The sequence below is a fragment of the Gavia stellata genome, chromosome 24, assembly GCF_030936135.1.
Source record: "Gavia stellata isolate bGavSte3 chromosome 24, bGavSte3.hap2, whole genome shotgun sequence".
In the NCBI taxonomy this organism is placed as follows: domain Eukaryota; kingdom Metazoa; phylum Chordata; class Aves; order Gaviiformes; family Gaviidae; genus Gavia; species Gavia stellata.
Window position 1 is genome coordinate 8,205,586 of NC_082617.1, and position 17,535 is coordinate 8,223,120.

A 17,535-nucleotide genomic window follows, 5' to 3' on the forward strand; every position below is an offset into this window, starting at 1 on the left:
AACTGCTGTCACAATAACGAGATCCTCTGCTCCAGTAAAGGAAACAATTCGCTCAAACAGGACCTGTGTGCCAGCTCCCCTAGAGCTGGGCTTCCTGTGCCCAAATGAGACGGGCGGCATACGCTGTCCTTGCTTTGTAGTTGATGGACATCTTCCACCAAGGAATCCGAAGGGTTTTTGTCTCTGACCTGCCGAACCCAGAGAAAAAGCCAGGCTTTTGCAAAGCAGCAGTGGAGCTCACGCAGGGCACGAGTGAAAGGACATTACTGTCCTCAATCAAGTCACTCTGGGACAGGCAGCACCCTGCGAAGCTCTCACGCTGCGTGACGGTGCTGGCAGGGTTAGTTCAGGCCAAACGCCGGCCGGGAGGCTCTGCAGCTGAGACGCTGCCTGGTACGCTGCCTGCAGGCTGAGCTAGCAGCTCGGGGAGATGAATTACTGCTTCTGGGGCAGGAAAATTTGCACAGCTTCTGCCTTGCATAGTTCCAGAGACATTCATTCCAATTCAAAGGCAATTTAGACCTAAATATAACATAACATTGCATAAATTTTAAAAGTTTGAATGCGAATACGTTACTACTGACAATCACTATACATTCATCTCTCCTTGGCCTCATCAATACACCTTTCAAAACAGTATCTTGGCATGAGATGTATTGAAAACGTCGGTTTAAGGCCCAGGTATCCAGGAAAATGGATTAATCTTCATTATGTGATCCGCGAACAATCATTTAACAATGAAGACATGCTCTCAGCATGCTGTTAACAAAGGGAACAGTGCAGAGAAGCCTTTGGTGCACTGGCATTAATTACCCAGGCTGCTCTCGACTTCCAATCTTGTTGTAAAGTCGCATCTTGTAGAAAGCGAGCCAGGGAGCCCCCTCCTTCCTCTGGAGCCTGCAAGCAGCTCTGGAATTCCAGCTATGCAGCCGTGCTGGGACAACAGCCAAGAATGAAGCATACTTTTAAAAGGGAAAAAAACACCCTGCGGTGGCGATGATGTCCATATGGCACCCGTTCCTGCAGCTCCCCAGTCCGACCCAGCCCAGCCCAGCCAGCAGCTGCATCAGGAATTGCGGCAACGGCTTCCACAGGGTTTGGGTGTTTTACATCTCTTGGAAGCCCTGTCATCCTTTAAAAGACATACTTTTTTTGGGAGGGGACAGTCCATTCAACAGAACTGTCACAAGCAAACTAGTCATCCTCTAGTCCTCCCCCAAGAAATCACAGGCAACAGTTTATCTTGGAAATTAATCAGTGCTTGTTTTAATCTGCTTCTTAGAGGTTTCTTGCAAGGTCAGTAATGGCTATGGCTGTACTGACACAACCTCCGACTCCATGGCTTTGCTTGAAGTACTTCAAAATAATCTCTGGGAAAGCTAGAAAGCAGCGTGCACCCGGATCCTTTGAGAAAGGATGCTTTCCTCTGTCCAAGCTCCGGCCGTGCTGCCAGGCTCCCACCGCAGGACCAGAAGACGGTCTCCCAGCACGAGTGATCCTGAGTGGCACGGCAAACGGCCAACACAGGGAGAAGAGAGAGATTCCGCTCCTCTCACCAGTAAAGTGGATTTTAAAAAAGCCCTGTCTGCCACTTGGGAAGTACTTCCACAAAGCGTGCTTTGAGCTCAGAGCAACTCGTCTCCTGGGAATAGCAGGAAGCTAACATGCCTGGACCTAAATGTTTACCACACACCGTGACATGCAGAGGTCTGCCAGAGATGGCATCTTTCAACATTTGCAATTTGCTGCCTTTGATTTTTTGCAACGGTCAATATTTTAGAACAGCTTTCCATCATTAGCAGCAGTGTTACAGGATGTCCCAAAGGTCAATGACATTATGACCGTTTATTTGAAGTAGATGGCAGGAGATAAGCACTCTAATAGAAAACTTATTTCAAGAGTGACGTTCCTTTACATTCACTAGGCTTGGCTGACCACAAGTAACAGGGAGACAGGGTGTTTATATGCAGGGAGTCACTGGTTGAGAGCTACAGCAGCCTCCATCCTAAATTCAAAGTTGAATTCAATTATATGGCTGCCAGAGCATCTGCAGCATCAGCAGACACAGTCTTTACCTTTTAAGCACAGCCTTCTCAATTACCCTACGGACTTCTGCTGCCAAATTAATCTGCAATCCCGCCAGACACTCCCAGATCAGATAGAGCATCAGACTTCCAAAACATGAAGCTATCAGAGGAAAGGATCAATCTTTTAGATCTCCTCTGCTAATGCTATTAAGAGAGCAACGTGGGCAACATGCCAGAACTGGATGCCCAAATTCCAACAGTAGAGAACTATGTTCACAAAATACTGGGTGTTGCACAAAACTGCTACACCCTCAGAATATAATTGCATAGACAACTATTGGAAAAGACTTCCTATCTCATGACACAATGCTGGGCTTCCAGGTACTTTTGCTAATGAGGAAGGAAATGCTCCTACAATGAATGGCTGGAAACACAAGCTGCCAACAGAATGGCTTCAAGCACTGCAACAGGAAAGGCAGCAACTCCTCATGCTTGAATGTTTCTCAGCGAAGCCTCTGACCTGGCTGCACAGCTGACCTCCCTGTTTTTAAGCAATGGGTAGCACAGCAGATGGATGGATGGGGCTTGCCGTTCCCTTGGGAAAGAGTCTCCTGGCTTCTGCAGAAGAAAACACAAACTTCTCCTCAAGTGGGAAGGATTCTTGTACATCTTTGCAACAAAACAAATAAGGGGGCAGGGGGGGAAGAAAACATTTGTAAGATTTATTAACCATGCTATCATGCATCTCTTTCGAAACTATGAGGAGAATTCAACCTGATTGCACCTACAGCATCAACTCTTGTTTAGCTTGTAGATGATACCACCATATCTAGCAAGCAGATTTTTAAAAGGCAGAGCCTGGAGACAAAAAACAAGACTCCTAAAAAGTCAGTCACACAAAAAACGCGTGTGGCCTATGAAGTCAGTAGGGGACTGTTTAGAGAGACCTACGCAGAGACCCGTACTGCTCCAACTGCAAGGAAAATGCATAAACCACTGGAGGAAGTGGTTTTCAGAAGCAGGATTCAGTGATGCCAGCATGCAACAGCACTAATAATACCACCGTCCAGGCCGTGGAAATGAACACAAGCGCAGAAGGAACGCTAAACAGGAAAGGTAAAACAATACCTAGAACTCAGCAGCTGGTTAAATGGTTGCAAATCTTTTTTCCCCCGTTCTCTCTGCTCCAAAGTAAGGAGCCAAAACCTGCTTAGGACAGAAACGAACTAACACACTATGATTTTCCAGTCCTGGTTTGATCAGGGTCCCACCATCGAACCACCAGATGAATCAAAACAGCTCAGTCTCTGCTGAGGGCCAGAGCTGCGGCGTGTTGCAGACTGGAAGTGAGCTACAAGAACAGGAGCGAGGCGGAGAAAACATGCGAAGCACATGTCTGCTTTGCACGCGTCTTTAAACACTTATCTGACCCTCCTTTTCCTGAACATACGTTAGTACACACACAAGAAAGAAAAACAGTTGCTGTGAATTTTCTGTGCGCTTGCTCGATTTGCTCAAGAACAGTGGGAACAAGTGAGAACAGAAGCGCTGAACTGGAGCTTTCATAAGGAAATCACTTGCGCCTTCTGCTGGAATCCGACAGCCAATTTGGTTTCTGGAAAATTACTGGAAATGTTTCTTAATTAAAATGAAAACATAAGAAAAAACAGCATTTTGAGAAAGGCAAGCTATTTCTCCATAGTGGAGGATGCAGCCAGATTTCCACTAATGGCACGTACATGCCTCAGAGAAACAACTGCGTTCCTTGTTTCAGTGAGGAAAACATTCCTAGCTGTAACCAAATGCAAGACTTTCTGCAGTCTTTGGTGGAAAATATGTGGATGGATAGCAGTATAGCTTGTCACTGGACTGATTTCCTCTATCGGTGCAGAGCTCCCCAGCTGCCGGGAAGTAATGAGATTTGATTCCTGCCATTCAGATACCCGCCCACCCATTTCCAGTCCAACAGCACAAGGAGTTAATAAACCAAAGGACAGTATCTCTGTCTTCACAAGAAGAAGGGAGGGAGGCGATCAGCTAGAGAAAAACTACTGCCAACAATTACCAAGGAGGATGCTTTCTTATTCCATACCTCCTTTCCTACCGCCTAGCAAGAGAAAGTACTTTCAAAAGAGATGGGAATCCCTAAAATGACTCTTGACAGTACGATCCAGTTGTCCCACTGATGTTGGATTTAACAGCTCTAGCTGTGCATGGGATGGGGAAGACGATGCTGCAGTTCCTTACAATATCAACCCACACTACAAACATGACCCTTGCTGGCACAGAGGCCAGACGCGAATCAGGCTTGGTAAAAAACAAGCTCAACTTGCCAAACCTATGAGGTTTGATCCAGTTGCTCAAGATCTGCCTCTCTCCAGTAAAAGCTATTACCTCTGACACAATTTCCTGCAAAGAAGGGAAAAGTGCGATTAGTGGGCTGACAGAGCAGCGGTGGCTTCTGGACTGCGGCAGCGTCTGCAGCACTGATTGGGAAGAAAAAAAGTCAGGGTTCTAGAAAAGAAATTCATACATTAAAAATTAAAAGAGTAAAGACGCTCTGAACAAATTCACATCTCTCTTGCTTCAAAACACTGTCTGAAAACAGTCTTTTTAAGCCCCGTAAATCAGTAATAAGGTGGTAATCCTTCACCTGGAGCACAGAGCTAATGGGCTAACATGCAGAACATGGTGTTGGCTTGGCTTTCCTGCTGCCTGCACGTGGACAGATGGGTCTATTCTTCCCTCTGGGATTGACTCCTGCTGCCCATCCCAGGCCAGTCTCCAGGGAAGGAAAAAAGCACAGGGCACTTTCTGAAAATTGGCTACGCTTGGCAAACCTGCAATGCGTTGCTCACGTTGGGTCAATGGACAGCCATTTCGTTTATCAGCTCTGACTTCCTGGTATTGATCTAAGGAGGTTTTTGCTTCCTGTACAGAATGGATAACGATTAATGTAGGAGACATATCATTTTAAGAGACTTGATAACCACCAGTGATATTTGGGTGCACAAGAGGCCAACTCCTCAGTTGGCTGGTATACGAAAGGTGGGCTCTCCCTAGCATTAACTCCCTTGCTGGGGCTGGTGGAAAGCTAATGCTTATTTCTGAACAGGTTTATTGTTCACCACAGTGCTCACTTGAGTGGCCTTTCTTTGATGAGAGAGTTAAAAATGAGGACATGAGAATAGAGGAGCAGAGCGATGTGCTTAAAGCGTTACTGGTGCCGCTCATGGCATCCCTCGCGTGAAACCGCATGGACTTCCCAGGCAATGCTCGGGAGCGGATTGCAAGAGGGGCTCCGGTCCTTCTTAGTGCTGAAATGCAGGGTGTCACCCTGGGAACGATCCAAACCCCGACAGCTGTTTCACATCTCTGTCTTATTAGGGATAGGGAAAATGGGATAAACCATGGTTATGGTATTACATGGGTCAGCTATAATACATGTAAGGACATTGGTATTTTGCAGCTCGGAGACAAAGAGACACTGTCATAGTGAAAAATTGCATTTTTGCCTGTCAAAGAACAGACCAGCTAGAGTCATGAGCAACTATGAGATTATCATAATTTAAAGGCATTAATGGAAAAATCACCATTTTTAATTCAGCTTATTTCCTTTGTGCATTTGACAGCGCACTGCCTAATTGTTCTCACTGTTCCTCATGCTCCAGCCATTTACTCTCCCCTCACCAAATCCTTGCAAAAATGAGTAAGGATTTTTTAATGAAGTTTTCACATTTCGTAAAATAATGTATTCACAGTAACGTAGTCCAAAGCAAGATGAGAGCAGGTCAGAACAATTAAGTAGGTAATAACCATTTAATCCAACCAGGAGGCTTTTTTAAATGAACGTGCCCACATATTTTTAGAACATCATACTATCGTATTTATAGCCTCTCAATTACAGCAAAAATAGTGAAGGGCTTTTACCTGGTCTTACAGTTCTGTGTTTTGCTTGCAAGGATCACTATCAAACAAGAGAGCTGTACAATTCAGAACTTTTGCATTACCTCAAATTTTAAAACTGTTTACCACAAATTTACGCAAGCACTAACCTTTCTGCACCTCAGCCTTTTCATCTGTGCAGCAAAACTACGCTTTAATTCATTGCTTGTGAAGTAGCGCTACTTGTAAAGTACCTGAATACTTTCTTCTTCTTCGGACCCATGATTATCACTAATTTTTAAAGAATGATAAGTGTTGAAATGGGAAGATAGCAGTGGCACAGTGGGGGGATACCATTTTCAAATAGTCAGTATTAAACTAATTGAACTCTTCTGAATTTTCTCAAGTCTTGTCTGATAATTTCTTCTCCAGAAGAAGTCTAATTTACTAAACATCCAGGTCACTGTTAAAAAATAGTCTATTCTCAGTTGTCACCACACAGCAATCAGAGCATAACCACATAGTTTTACATGCAAACAAGCCCCATACTGATGAGCTGTTGGAATCCCATGGTTAGATTTAATTTCATTACTTTAACACTTTATTAATACTACCATTTAATTTAAGCAGCTGATCACAGATTTCAGCAGTGCTCTAAGATTTTTCTTATTTTGATTTAAATCATTCTCAGCTCCTCCTGCCATTCTCTCTTCAGACTGCTCACAAGTGCTGTAGGAGAGAAAACCCTGCTCATTCATCAGCAAATCACACAAGCTCGCTGAGCTTGTTTGGGACCATGGAGACGTGAAGGGAAGCAGACAAGCAAATATGAGATGAAAGATCTGGTAGAGGCCATTTTCTAGAAAAAAAAATTAAGGAGCTGCAGCCACTGTTCCATACTTTTGACTAAATCCATGTATTTCAGGGACAGCATCTTGTTATTTCTCCAAAGGCCAGACTCACACAGCAGCCTTTCATCGACTCATCCACATCGCTGACATTATGCAATGGAACAAAAAGCCTCTGCAGCTCCAAGGTGCAGCCTGGGGAACACGCAGGTCAAGGGAGCGTGCCTGGGCACACAGGCCAGCTCTCCTTCATCAGTCCCTCGTCACAAATGTCAATACCGACTTGTATATGAAGCAATGAAAGCCACGCCTCTCCCGTGCTTCGCTTAGTAGGATTTACACAGTTTTTCTCACCTGGCTGATTACTACGTGAGTTCAAAAACCCCCGAAAGAACCTTCACCTTTACCTGCAACTGAGAGCGTAAGCACAGAATTTGCACACAAGCGTTTCACCGACACAAATATGCACACGTGTTAAAGTGTGGAGAGCAACTCACCGAATGCACAGGAAAGGAGCTGTGCCGGTTGAGAAAGGAGTTAGAGACTGACATAGTGAGGCCCTGAGTGGCACCGGTGTCCTCGGGGGTGAAGGGCACTTTAGTTTGCTGGACACAGTAGGAGACAGAAGAGAAAGAGGAGGCAGCATAGGAGGCCTGCTGAAGAGGGGGAAGAAAGCAAGAGACAGAAGACACAAAGAAAGAGAGCACAGAAAAGGCTATGAATAAAGGATAAGAAATGCTAACCATAAAACAATGCATATAATGGCTTGCTAAACAAACAACTATTCATACAGTTCATCAGAGCCAGACACATCAATATGTCTTTCTTGAGCTCAAGAGGCATGACAAAAATCACAGTTCAAATCTTCTTTGTTTCACAAATCCTTTCAAAATAAACTCCCGCCTCCCCCTTCCAGTTCACCCTTGGACAGCTGCTGCTGGGAGCGGCAAGCTGTTCCTCCCTGCCCTTTTTTGCCCACGGCATGGGTGCAGATGCCCAAAGGAGGAACTGGCTCTTGCTTCTGGCTGTTAAGCAGCCGACTCTTGCAGATTGCTGGTTTTTTTGTGGCAACCTGCAGACTGGGAACTTGGTCCTTCCAGTGTGATCTATGGGCCTTCACTGGTACGGCTGTAGCCATTTTTCAGTCCAATCCAAAATGATGTATCATTTGCACAAGAGGGAGATATTACACTGTAAGTAACAAGTACTATTAAGGAATTTCTCCTGAATTCCACTATAGTAAGGAGTGTGAGGGAGGCTAAGGTGTATCTAGGCTTTCTCAGCTCTTACTTGTTGAATATAATGTACAATATTTCATAAATAAGATCTGAAGCTCACAAGAAAGGACTTCCTAACTTGTTTTATAGAGGAGTCCATCCAGCAAAACTTGCCTACTGCTAGAGCAGCTGATGCCCGTGTAATTTGCTGTTTCAGAAACTCTCATGGCAGCAGGAGCGGAGGAACAAGAGTCTGGTGGCTTTTACAATGGTTGTTGAGTAAGCCATCGTCTGCTTGCACCACTTTCCCAACAGAGAGATGAAGGTAAGGGTGGGAGGCTGCACTTGAAGAAACCTTTGCTTCAGGGGAACTGCAAGCAACACCTTGATGGTATCAGCTTGCAAGACTACAAGAATGCCTAGCAGGCAAACCAGTGACAACTTGGCTGCCCAGATAATGATTAAAGGGCAGCAAAGAAATGCTTTGCTTCAGTTGACAAATTCAGAAAAGGAGTAGAATTTCCCTCTGTGCAAAATGGCTACAGTAAATCTGTGCTTTACACACCCTCCCTTCATGACCGTGTAGACCAAGTCACCACTGGAAACTATCACTAGAGTGTAGCCACCTCTAGGACGAGGAGATAGGGCAAGGGACTACAAGGTACAAATGACAGTGCGAGGATCACACTGACAAGGGGACCACAGACTCTAGAGAACTGCTGGATCATTCAGAGAGGAATCCTCTAGACTCTTCAGTGTCCCTGCAAAGCCGATGGGACGCGGGCGTTTAAGGTCTCATCCCCACAAAGCAATAATGCATAATACTCAGTTTAGCTTAGCCAGAAATGTTACTGTATCTTTTTAGGACTCCTATCTGCATCACAGGAATGTAGTTATGCAAATCCTAAAATTAGAGTTCTTGGTTGCTTTTCCCATTTGATTAAAAAGTAACACCCTCGGACAGTCAAACTTTAGCACAGATAACATGAAGAAATATGGCAACAGGAGCCCTCATGATGGTAAGACGTGGTAAGACCATGTCTCTGTTCCCATATTTTCTCTGTTTTTGTTAAAGCCATGGCCAATGTAAGTTAGCGACATCAGCATAAAAGATGCTTTTTTTTTTTTTAAATAGAGCAAATCAGATTAACTCCAACATTAGGGGTTTTGTTTAAAAAAAAAAAAAGGGAGAAAAGAAAGAAAGAAGACCCTTAAAAAGAAACAGGACAAAATCCCAGCTCCACTGAGGTTGGAAACAAAACTGATGCTGCCATCACTGAGGCCAGGATTTCATCACCCATGTGGAAAATGCGACTCGCTGGTAAACCCACCACCCAACACACATGCGCTTGTGGATGTGCCTTTTTGTGCTGGCAATCTGAGAAGGCCAGCAGAACACTGAAAAACAGGTAAAATCCTGAATCACACAAGGGGACTAATGTGGAGAAAACATGCACGAATTAAATAATGGCTATATCAAAGTTCTGTGGCCCTGGCAAAGACTGAGCCATAAAAGCAGTTATTATGTTTAAACGGTTATTATTAGTGGCATCCTTGACAATAGTTTCAAAACACCATTGGGAACAACAGTGCAGCAATCTCTAGAAAATCGTGTTGCCCAGTGTGTCAAAATCTTCAAAGCAGTTGTCGTTACACAAGCCTGTAGTCTGGCATATATTCAGCCATGCCATGTGGAAGACTAACATTTCATTTTTAGGGCATTTTAGGACTTCAGAGCTTATGGGGAACAGTCTGAACGTGGGGTTAGAAAGGAGCTCAAAGTAGATGATGCAAAATGCCTAAAAAAGTGTTAACAAGATGACAAGGAGCATGATGTGGTAACACCAATGAGACATCCTCCCACCACCGCAGCCTGTCAGAAACAGGAGTAGCAAGAATAGAGCTGCTCCTGGGAGGCTGGTGTGCCCTGCCGGGGAGGGCACCGCGGATGTCACTCACCAGCTGCCGCTGTTTCGGTGGGAGAGCAGGAGGAGGCGCCAGGTCTTGAGAGGGGTCTAAGCTGATAAAGGAGTCATTGAACCCATAGACTTCCATGAGGTGCTTGTTCTTCTGCTGGTAGATGTGCTCGTTCTGAGGGGTCTGGTAGAACATGGACGGCTGTGGCTCTGAGTAGTCTTCCACAAACTGCATATACGCCATCACTGCAAAAAAAGGTCACATCACTGCTCCTGGTCTGCATGCTGCAGCTGCAACAAGCAGGCGTTCTCAAAATAAAGTACAAGTAAGGCCATGCCACTCTTAGTCAGGCTTTGCTGCAGGCCGGGAGCAGCAAGGCATCCGTGCCCTGTTCACAGGTAGCTCACACAGTCAGTTGCCATCCACCTTGCAGGAAAGGTTCTGAATATCCCGTCCTGCAAGCCAGCGCACAACAAACGTAATCACAGGCCACAAACACATCTGACAACAGTTTAAGGCACAAGTGAGGTCTCCAAACAGCCACTTGAGAAGTCTGATTCACTGACTCTTAGCTCAAATCCCTTCCTCATGCAACCCATGGCAATTTTGAGAATATTCCTCAACAGCTAATGTCCAAAGTCACCAAAAAACCAGAATAACTTCAGTCTGCTTTCTAGGAGGCACAAATCATCTTGTACAAAGATGCAACCTTGACAATAAATCTATAATAATTCTTGTTCCTATAATAAGTCTCATATCTGTAGTCAGCAAGATTTCTAGAACGAGGCTTACAGCCTTCCTCCACTCTAGCCAGCTGATGAAACTTTTATCAGAAAACATCTACCTGCGAGACTGGGTGTACCTCTCCCTCAGCTATTTATATAGCACCGTCAATGCTGGCACAAGAGTCTCAGCTTTTACAAGTGCCACTGACCATGCCTTCCTACCTCCTTAGCTCAAATCCAACACCCTTCGCTCCCACCCCTTTTTAAAGCATCTTATCATCTCCAATTCTTGAATCCAACTGATTCAAAAGTTTTACTGAGATGTGGTTCAATGGAAATATTAAACGGGATCAAATCTCATTTAGAGAGGGACCTTTCCATCTGTACAATATCCTTCTGAAATCTATGAAAAAACCCATGCAGGTCTGCCTATGCAGTTCTGACAGAGGATTAGTTACTGCTGCAATATTTTAGTCTTGGAGGGGGAGAATGACACCCAGTGCCATAGAAAGACTAATACAAACCCCCAGAATTATTAAGGATCAGAAGTGTACTTAATAAATGTAAAATAAATAAAGAACTCTCGTCTATGTACCCGAGAACAGGAGCAACAGATGTATTTAAGTGTCACAAAAAAGACTAACCAAGGTCTTTTTGTAAATATGCTGTCATGCACAAGATACTCTGTGATCATTCCTCCCTTCTTCCTGATAAACAAGCAGTTGTCAGTTTTTGTAAATCTGGTCATTAGGTGGCAATTATTCAGCTTCTGCTGGCATTTCAGTTGTACAGCTGAAATGAATGGATGACTTCAGTGAAAGCTATAAATACAACAACCACAATACAGTATTTGCACATCGTGAAGCTGGTTCCCACACTAGCTGCAAGGCAAAGCCCTCTGTTCACCTGCCAATGCAGATCTACAGGCCGGCCTATTTCAAACAGGATGCAGCCGTGCAAATGTGTCGGCAGGAAGGAGTCGCTTTGCACCTGTCTTTTGCACCTTTTTTCAGATTTCCTCTAATATTTTAAACTCCATTTAGAAATGGAGCTAACACAGCTGCCCCTTCCCACAGAATGATATCCCTCCTCCAAAAAATAGAATAAAGGAAAAAAAAGAAAAAAAAAAAAAAGGTTGTGGCAATCGGAGCACAGGAAACCTCAGCTGATGGATTTCAATCCCGACCGGTAACACCTGCTGTCCCCATCCTGTGACCCCACACAGTGCAGCCAGTGGACAACCTGTTCGTGTCCCGCAGTACTGCCAGCTCCTGCACAGCTCTGCCAAGGCTGCTGAAATTCTGCCCTCCAATACCCGCTGCCACCCAAGCCTTGCTCCTCTTCCTCTCCCAGCCGCCCTCCTGCCTTCTCAGCACCACTTCACAGCTGTAAGTCACCACCCTTGCTGGTTCAGACCTCTCCTTTTTGAAGGGAGTGTGACAGAGGTTTCAAACTGCACACACATGCATGTTGGTGTGTGTTTGTGCCCTCCCATCTGCTGGTGTCGGCACTCATGTTAAAGCCAAGATCAAATTTGCTCGTGCACGTGAATTTCAGCCTAAGTCCTAATAGTGAAAAGAAGCACGTTCTGGCAATATTCTCTTATTTGAAATCATGGTGAAGGAGTCTTGGTGTAGAAAATACAGAATTGCTAAAACACTGTTTTCAAATATCAGTGATTCAGTTGACTAAGGTACTCCTATTAATACCCATGCCCTGAAAATTGCCTTGGTATCATACAACAGCTTCAGAGGATAAGATCTAAAGGTGGCTAATGACAGATATTTCTCTAGCAGCAAAATTGAACTAAGGATCAAGACTCTTTGGAGAAGGGTAGAGGACAAGAGCTTCAGGGAAAAGACCACATTTTGAGAGCTCATCAACTGAGTAGGACAAAAGCCAAGAAGTCAGACTTGGCAGTCCTGGTATAATGCAGCTGACATTGCTAAATTCAGACCAGCCCTTCATGTGGAGTTATCTACAAAAACAGTGCTTCACTGAACATCCAGATCTGAAGACAACACTCAGGATTGATAGCTGTGAGTTCCTGGGTTCAGACGTCTGTATGACACTACAACTCGGAAGTGTTGGCGAAAAGGGTATCACGTTAGACACTTGCGTAAAATTAAATCACTGTAACTCAAGGTAGTAAGCCTGAATGCTGTTGAGAGCCTTAACTCAATCTGCAAGGGAATAATGAAGAGCTCTTTTATCTCAGCTCTTTACGAGGCTAATGCATCCCATCGCCATGGCAGCTCCCCTGCCTTGCTTGTCACAACTAGTCCAGGGCAGGTGAGCGTGTCTCTGCTTCTACTTTGTCTTCTCTGTTTTTAGGTGAAGCGAAAAACGGTTGGGATGGTGAAATACAAACCTGGCTCAGGAGTAGAGACTGCAGAGCGCAAATTAAAGTGGGCATCATTAAAATGCTGCCAATCTTGAACAGGAGAGGAAGGGAGCAGGACCATTCCTGAGACTGCTGTTTGCAAAGGGTCTTCTCTCCCCCCCTCTCCCTCCATCCCTTCCCCTCTCTGCTGCGGTATTTAACAAGGCAGAAATTTAAAAAGCAGATGGGAAATTACATCACCAGCTCAGATCAGGCTGCACGCCCTGCAGCGACTCTGTGCAGAGGGGGAGATGAGGGCTGCAACCTCCATGGTGAGCAGTCGGGGTGGAGTGACAGTCTCAAGGCAGCGCCCCGGGAGACAAGGGAGGCGTGAGAGAGAAACCTCTCCCATCACAGTACCATGCCCAGCTTATGTCAGTTCTGAACCCAGACAGAAAATATTTCAAATGAAAAAAAAAACCCAACCTCAGACTGAGGCTAGGAACACCTTCCCAGCAATCTGCTTGCAGAGCCATGGCTGTCATTTCTGAAGGAGCTAAAGCTGCTCAGGGATTTGTATCACACACCAGTTCTGCCCACACGGTATAAGTCGCAGGTACTGCTCAGAGTGCACCAGCAGCACCCGAGCCAGCTTGCCGTGCAGCTGCTGGTCCTGAAAGCTGCAAGGAATCGCTAGAAGTTTATCAGCAATGAGGCACATCTGCAATATAGGTAAGGCAGAGTAGTACCCGATGAGGAAGGACTCACTGAGTATAGCCCAACTCCAGGCACTGTGTCAGCAGCCTGTGTTACAACTGGCCCCGAACAAGCACAACAGATTTGTGTGCATGGGCAAGAGCCAAAATAATGGAAATTCTTAAGCTGTACTGCACATCAGCTCACTGAAGAAGTCAAGGTCAAATAAGCCAGTCTTTGCTGTCACCTCTGGGAGGAGAGCTGTTTTTTAAAGAGCTCGCATTATCCGCTGGCTAAGCCCAGACTACCCTCAGCACGGTTCCTGCAGTTAAATACCAGCTGCTTACAGGGCACCAGGCTGCATTTTGTTCCCACTGACAGGGAGGGAAACGTAAGTGCCTCGCTTCTTTTGTGAGCTGTTTAGGGGAAGGATCTTGTTTCTGACTCTGGGCTCTTCGTGGCAGAAGCTGCTCTGTATCCATGTCTTGTACAGCAGAAGCACGATGCTGGTGCTCAAGCAGAAGTCTGTAGTAATGTGCCCTTAGCACGGTAACATGTACTCTTACAGCACAGTAAAAGAACAATAATTCATGCCAGACTAAAAGGCTTATCACTCCTCTGTTTAAATTATACAGAAGTCAACTCTTGGAGGTCCCTCTGAGCACAGCTCACAGCAATACACATGGTTAACTCAAGCAGCATTTGCTGTATATTATCAACAAAAAGACCATCAAAGTCTCTGCTGCAACATTTCCTGCCAACTACCAAAAGATGACCCACAACAAAGAGACTACAACCGAGTCCCATCTGTGAGAGCTCTAGATCTTTTTAATAAATTCATGCATCTCCTTGGGATCCCAGGACTTTGTTGGGGTTGTGGAAGCAGCACTGCCTCATCTATGCGTTTACACAAGAATATCTACATGCATCAGCCTCCCGGCAAAAAAATCCTGGGTGCTACCATACAGCCTGAGTAATGTTTTACTGTCCTTTTAATGTTGAAAATAAAAGTAAAACTAACAACCACAGATCTGTGGTGTGATATACTGTGGAGTAAAAACAATCTAAAACAAGTTCTCAGTGTCACATGAAAGCAATTAAAAAATCCGCAGCAATCAGGTATCAGTCCAAATACTACTACAAGCTTTGCAGCAAGGATGCTTTATCAAACCAGCAGAGCTGACAACACATTAGATAACAGCTTCTACCTTTCCTAACAATGCAATCTGATCGATACTCTGAGAGCTTCTGATAGTGCCAGACGACAATTAACTCTATTCTAACATCAAAGAAAATTCACATGCAAGGCCTTGGTATTGAGGTTAAAAGTGTGCATGGGCAATAATGGAGAATATAGTTTTTAAAATCGTTTTTAATTAACTCCTTGACATCTCATACGATAACAGAAAACAAAGACATGAGGCTTAAAGAGAAGAGCAAACAACCCAGGTCTCTCCTCCAACTGTCGAATTGCCTCTTACCCAAGATTCATGCAGGCGCCTCCCCCTACTAAAGCTGCCTCTGTGTACAGAGGTGCATTTCCCTGCATCCATCCCAGCCTGCATGGTGTAAAACCACCTGGACCCAGCCCTCGTTATTAATATGCAGAGCCCACAAGGACCTGATCCTACAGTAAGGAGGCTCTGTATCACATCCCCTTGCAGCTGGTACTGCAGGCAAGTATTTTGAACAGCACGAGCCCTCACAAACAACCTCGGCTATGCCCTGTGCCAGCATTTATTTCCTTTCTGGTTTCTACAAACAAACATCTCAGCTCCTTTTTAGCCACTTTCAGTATCTTTTAACTGCTTGCTTACCAGCGAGAGATGAAAGTGATTTCCTACGTATGGGGACACCGAACTACAAGACCCTCACTTTCAGGTGGGTCAAGCCTTGTGCTCTGAGTAAAATCCCAGAGGGTTACAAATGTGGACTGGTCACTTAGGGATAACGGAAATGCTTTTAGCCAACACACTTTTTAAAAACAGCAACGGGCACAGTGAACTACCATAGGAACGGACAGAATACCGACCGTGCCACTCGACACACCGGTCTCACTTCCACCTTATTCTCAGTGAAAAGACTATTATAAACTGCAGAAATGAGTCAGAGGGCCAACTCAGCACTTGAGAATCAGCTCTTCACTTGGGCTGCCAGCCATACAACGTAACACTGTCGATCCAGATCTTGTATACGCTACCTCCTCATGCAACGTACAACTGCAAAGCAAGCCAGTGACTAGTAAACTAACATCTGCTTGAACTCACTATGTAGTCCACAGCCTTCCTTGGCAGATCAGTATGGCTGCTTTTTTGGCAAGAGGTTTCACGTGTTTTCAGCCATGAACATTAAGGAAATCAGAATAAGGTCGTGAGTTTGAGTCGCAGTCAGTACTGGTGTGCCAGGAGCCTGGCTGGGGATGGCAAGCCTTCGCATTTAGAGGCTGCTCATTTTAACGATGTGGGAAATACTTAGGTATCCAAAGGAAATGAGATCCCGTAGCAAAACAGCAGTACTGGAGGCTAGGTTAATAGCGTTGTCTTGCACAGTTATGTGGGTGACTATGCTCCTATTGCCAAATAACTGCTCTGGCAGTGCTCGGTTTTGGACAGAAAAGCAGCCCTTTCTCCGAGCTCTTGGAGAGTACACAGTTCTTTTCTGCAGCGGGAGAACATTCGTAAAATGGGGGCAGGGGGGAAGGAATGGACATAAAAAGGGAGGATGAACAAGGAAGATCTGCAAGGCAGAGCACCTCAAAGATTCGCACTCAGGTAAACAGAGACGTAAAATGGTCTCACTATAGTAATGAAGATGCTGTGTGATGCCAGCTCCCCTGGGCCTGGATCGTTCCTGGCTCCAAGAGTCACTCCCTGCCCACCAAAGGACTGACACTTCCCTTCCATGCCTTTGACACTAACTGATTTTGACACTCAGCCTCACATAAGCAAGGGCATTACCTTGGGGTCACCATTACTAAGTGGTCATCTGAAGTACAACTGCAAGGAAAGGGAAAGGTAAAAGTAAAACCCAAACACAAGAACTTGCTTACTGTGTTTGTTTTTCTTCTCTGGCAGAGGTGGTGGCTTCTCTGGGTCACTGTTAGAATCTGGAGCAGCAAAGTCAGCAATGAATTCAACTGGTGCTGAAGAGTTTCCTTGCTGGAAAGGCAAAACAGCAGCAAACGGCGTGAAGGGTCCTGATGGGACAGACGCTGCATTCTGCATGTCATCCTCCGAGATGTTATCGTATTGGGAAGGGTGCCTCTCATAGGACACCCTGCAGCCTGAGTTATCTGGAGTCTGAGAAGCCGCGCTCCTCCTCTTCTTTTCTGGTAAAGCTGGAGGAGTCTCTGTTGGCTGCGCTGCTCCCGAGAGGCTGCAGAATTCCAGTGGAGGAGAGCTGCCCTGCGGGAGCTGGAAAGCATGTCCATGGAAAGGGGAGCCAGACTCACCCAAGGACTCTGGCAAGGGGCTGAGGATACCTGGCACCTGCTGAGGTATCTGGTCAGCGTTGGAGAGGTCCTGCTGCAGGAATTCATAGTCCGGATCATAGTGATCTGACTGATCTGGTTAAACAGAGGGGACAGGAGGATGATGCATTAGTTTCTCTCTTTTACTGTTTAGCCCTTCTCAATTCTGCCCCTCCCATTCCATCAGTTAATTAATCAGTTCATTTAATCAGAGTGGTACTTCCTTGCAGCAGGGACCATCTTGCTACACCTTCTGTAACGTCCAGCCTTAATAAAACTCTTATCATTATTTCTTTACACTACCAAACAAATAACAAAAATTCAATAGGTAGATCATTGCAGAGATTATTTATGTTTCATATTTATATTTTTATTTTTATTTTCTTTCCTAGTACATAGAAACAACATCTCTTTAGTCTACCACGACT

General features: G+C 45.2%; 1 protein-coding gene across 1 annotated transcript in view; it reads right to left on the reverse strand.

The window, feature by feature from the left end:
* The window catches only part of RAPGEF1 (Rap guanine nucleotide exchange factor 1), an 89,931-nt gene that overhangs the window by 20,949 nt on the left and 51,447 nt on the right, over positions 1-17,535 (reverse strand). Inside the window, exons 9-11 of the mRNA XM_059829067.1 lie at positions 16,688-17,194; positions 9,937-10,139; positions 7,258-7,416 (exon numbers count right to left, since the gene is read on the reverse strand). Of these exons, the coding sequence (XP_059685050.1) occupies positions 7,258-7,416; positions 9,937-10,139; positions 16,688-17,194 (869 nt within the window). The remainder of the gene's footprint in view (positions 1-7,257; positions 7,417-9,936; positions 10,140-16,687; positions 17,195-17,535) is intronic.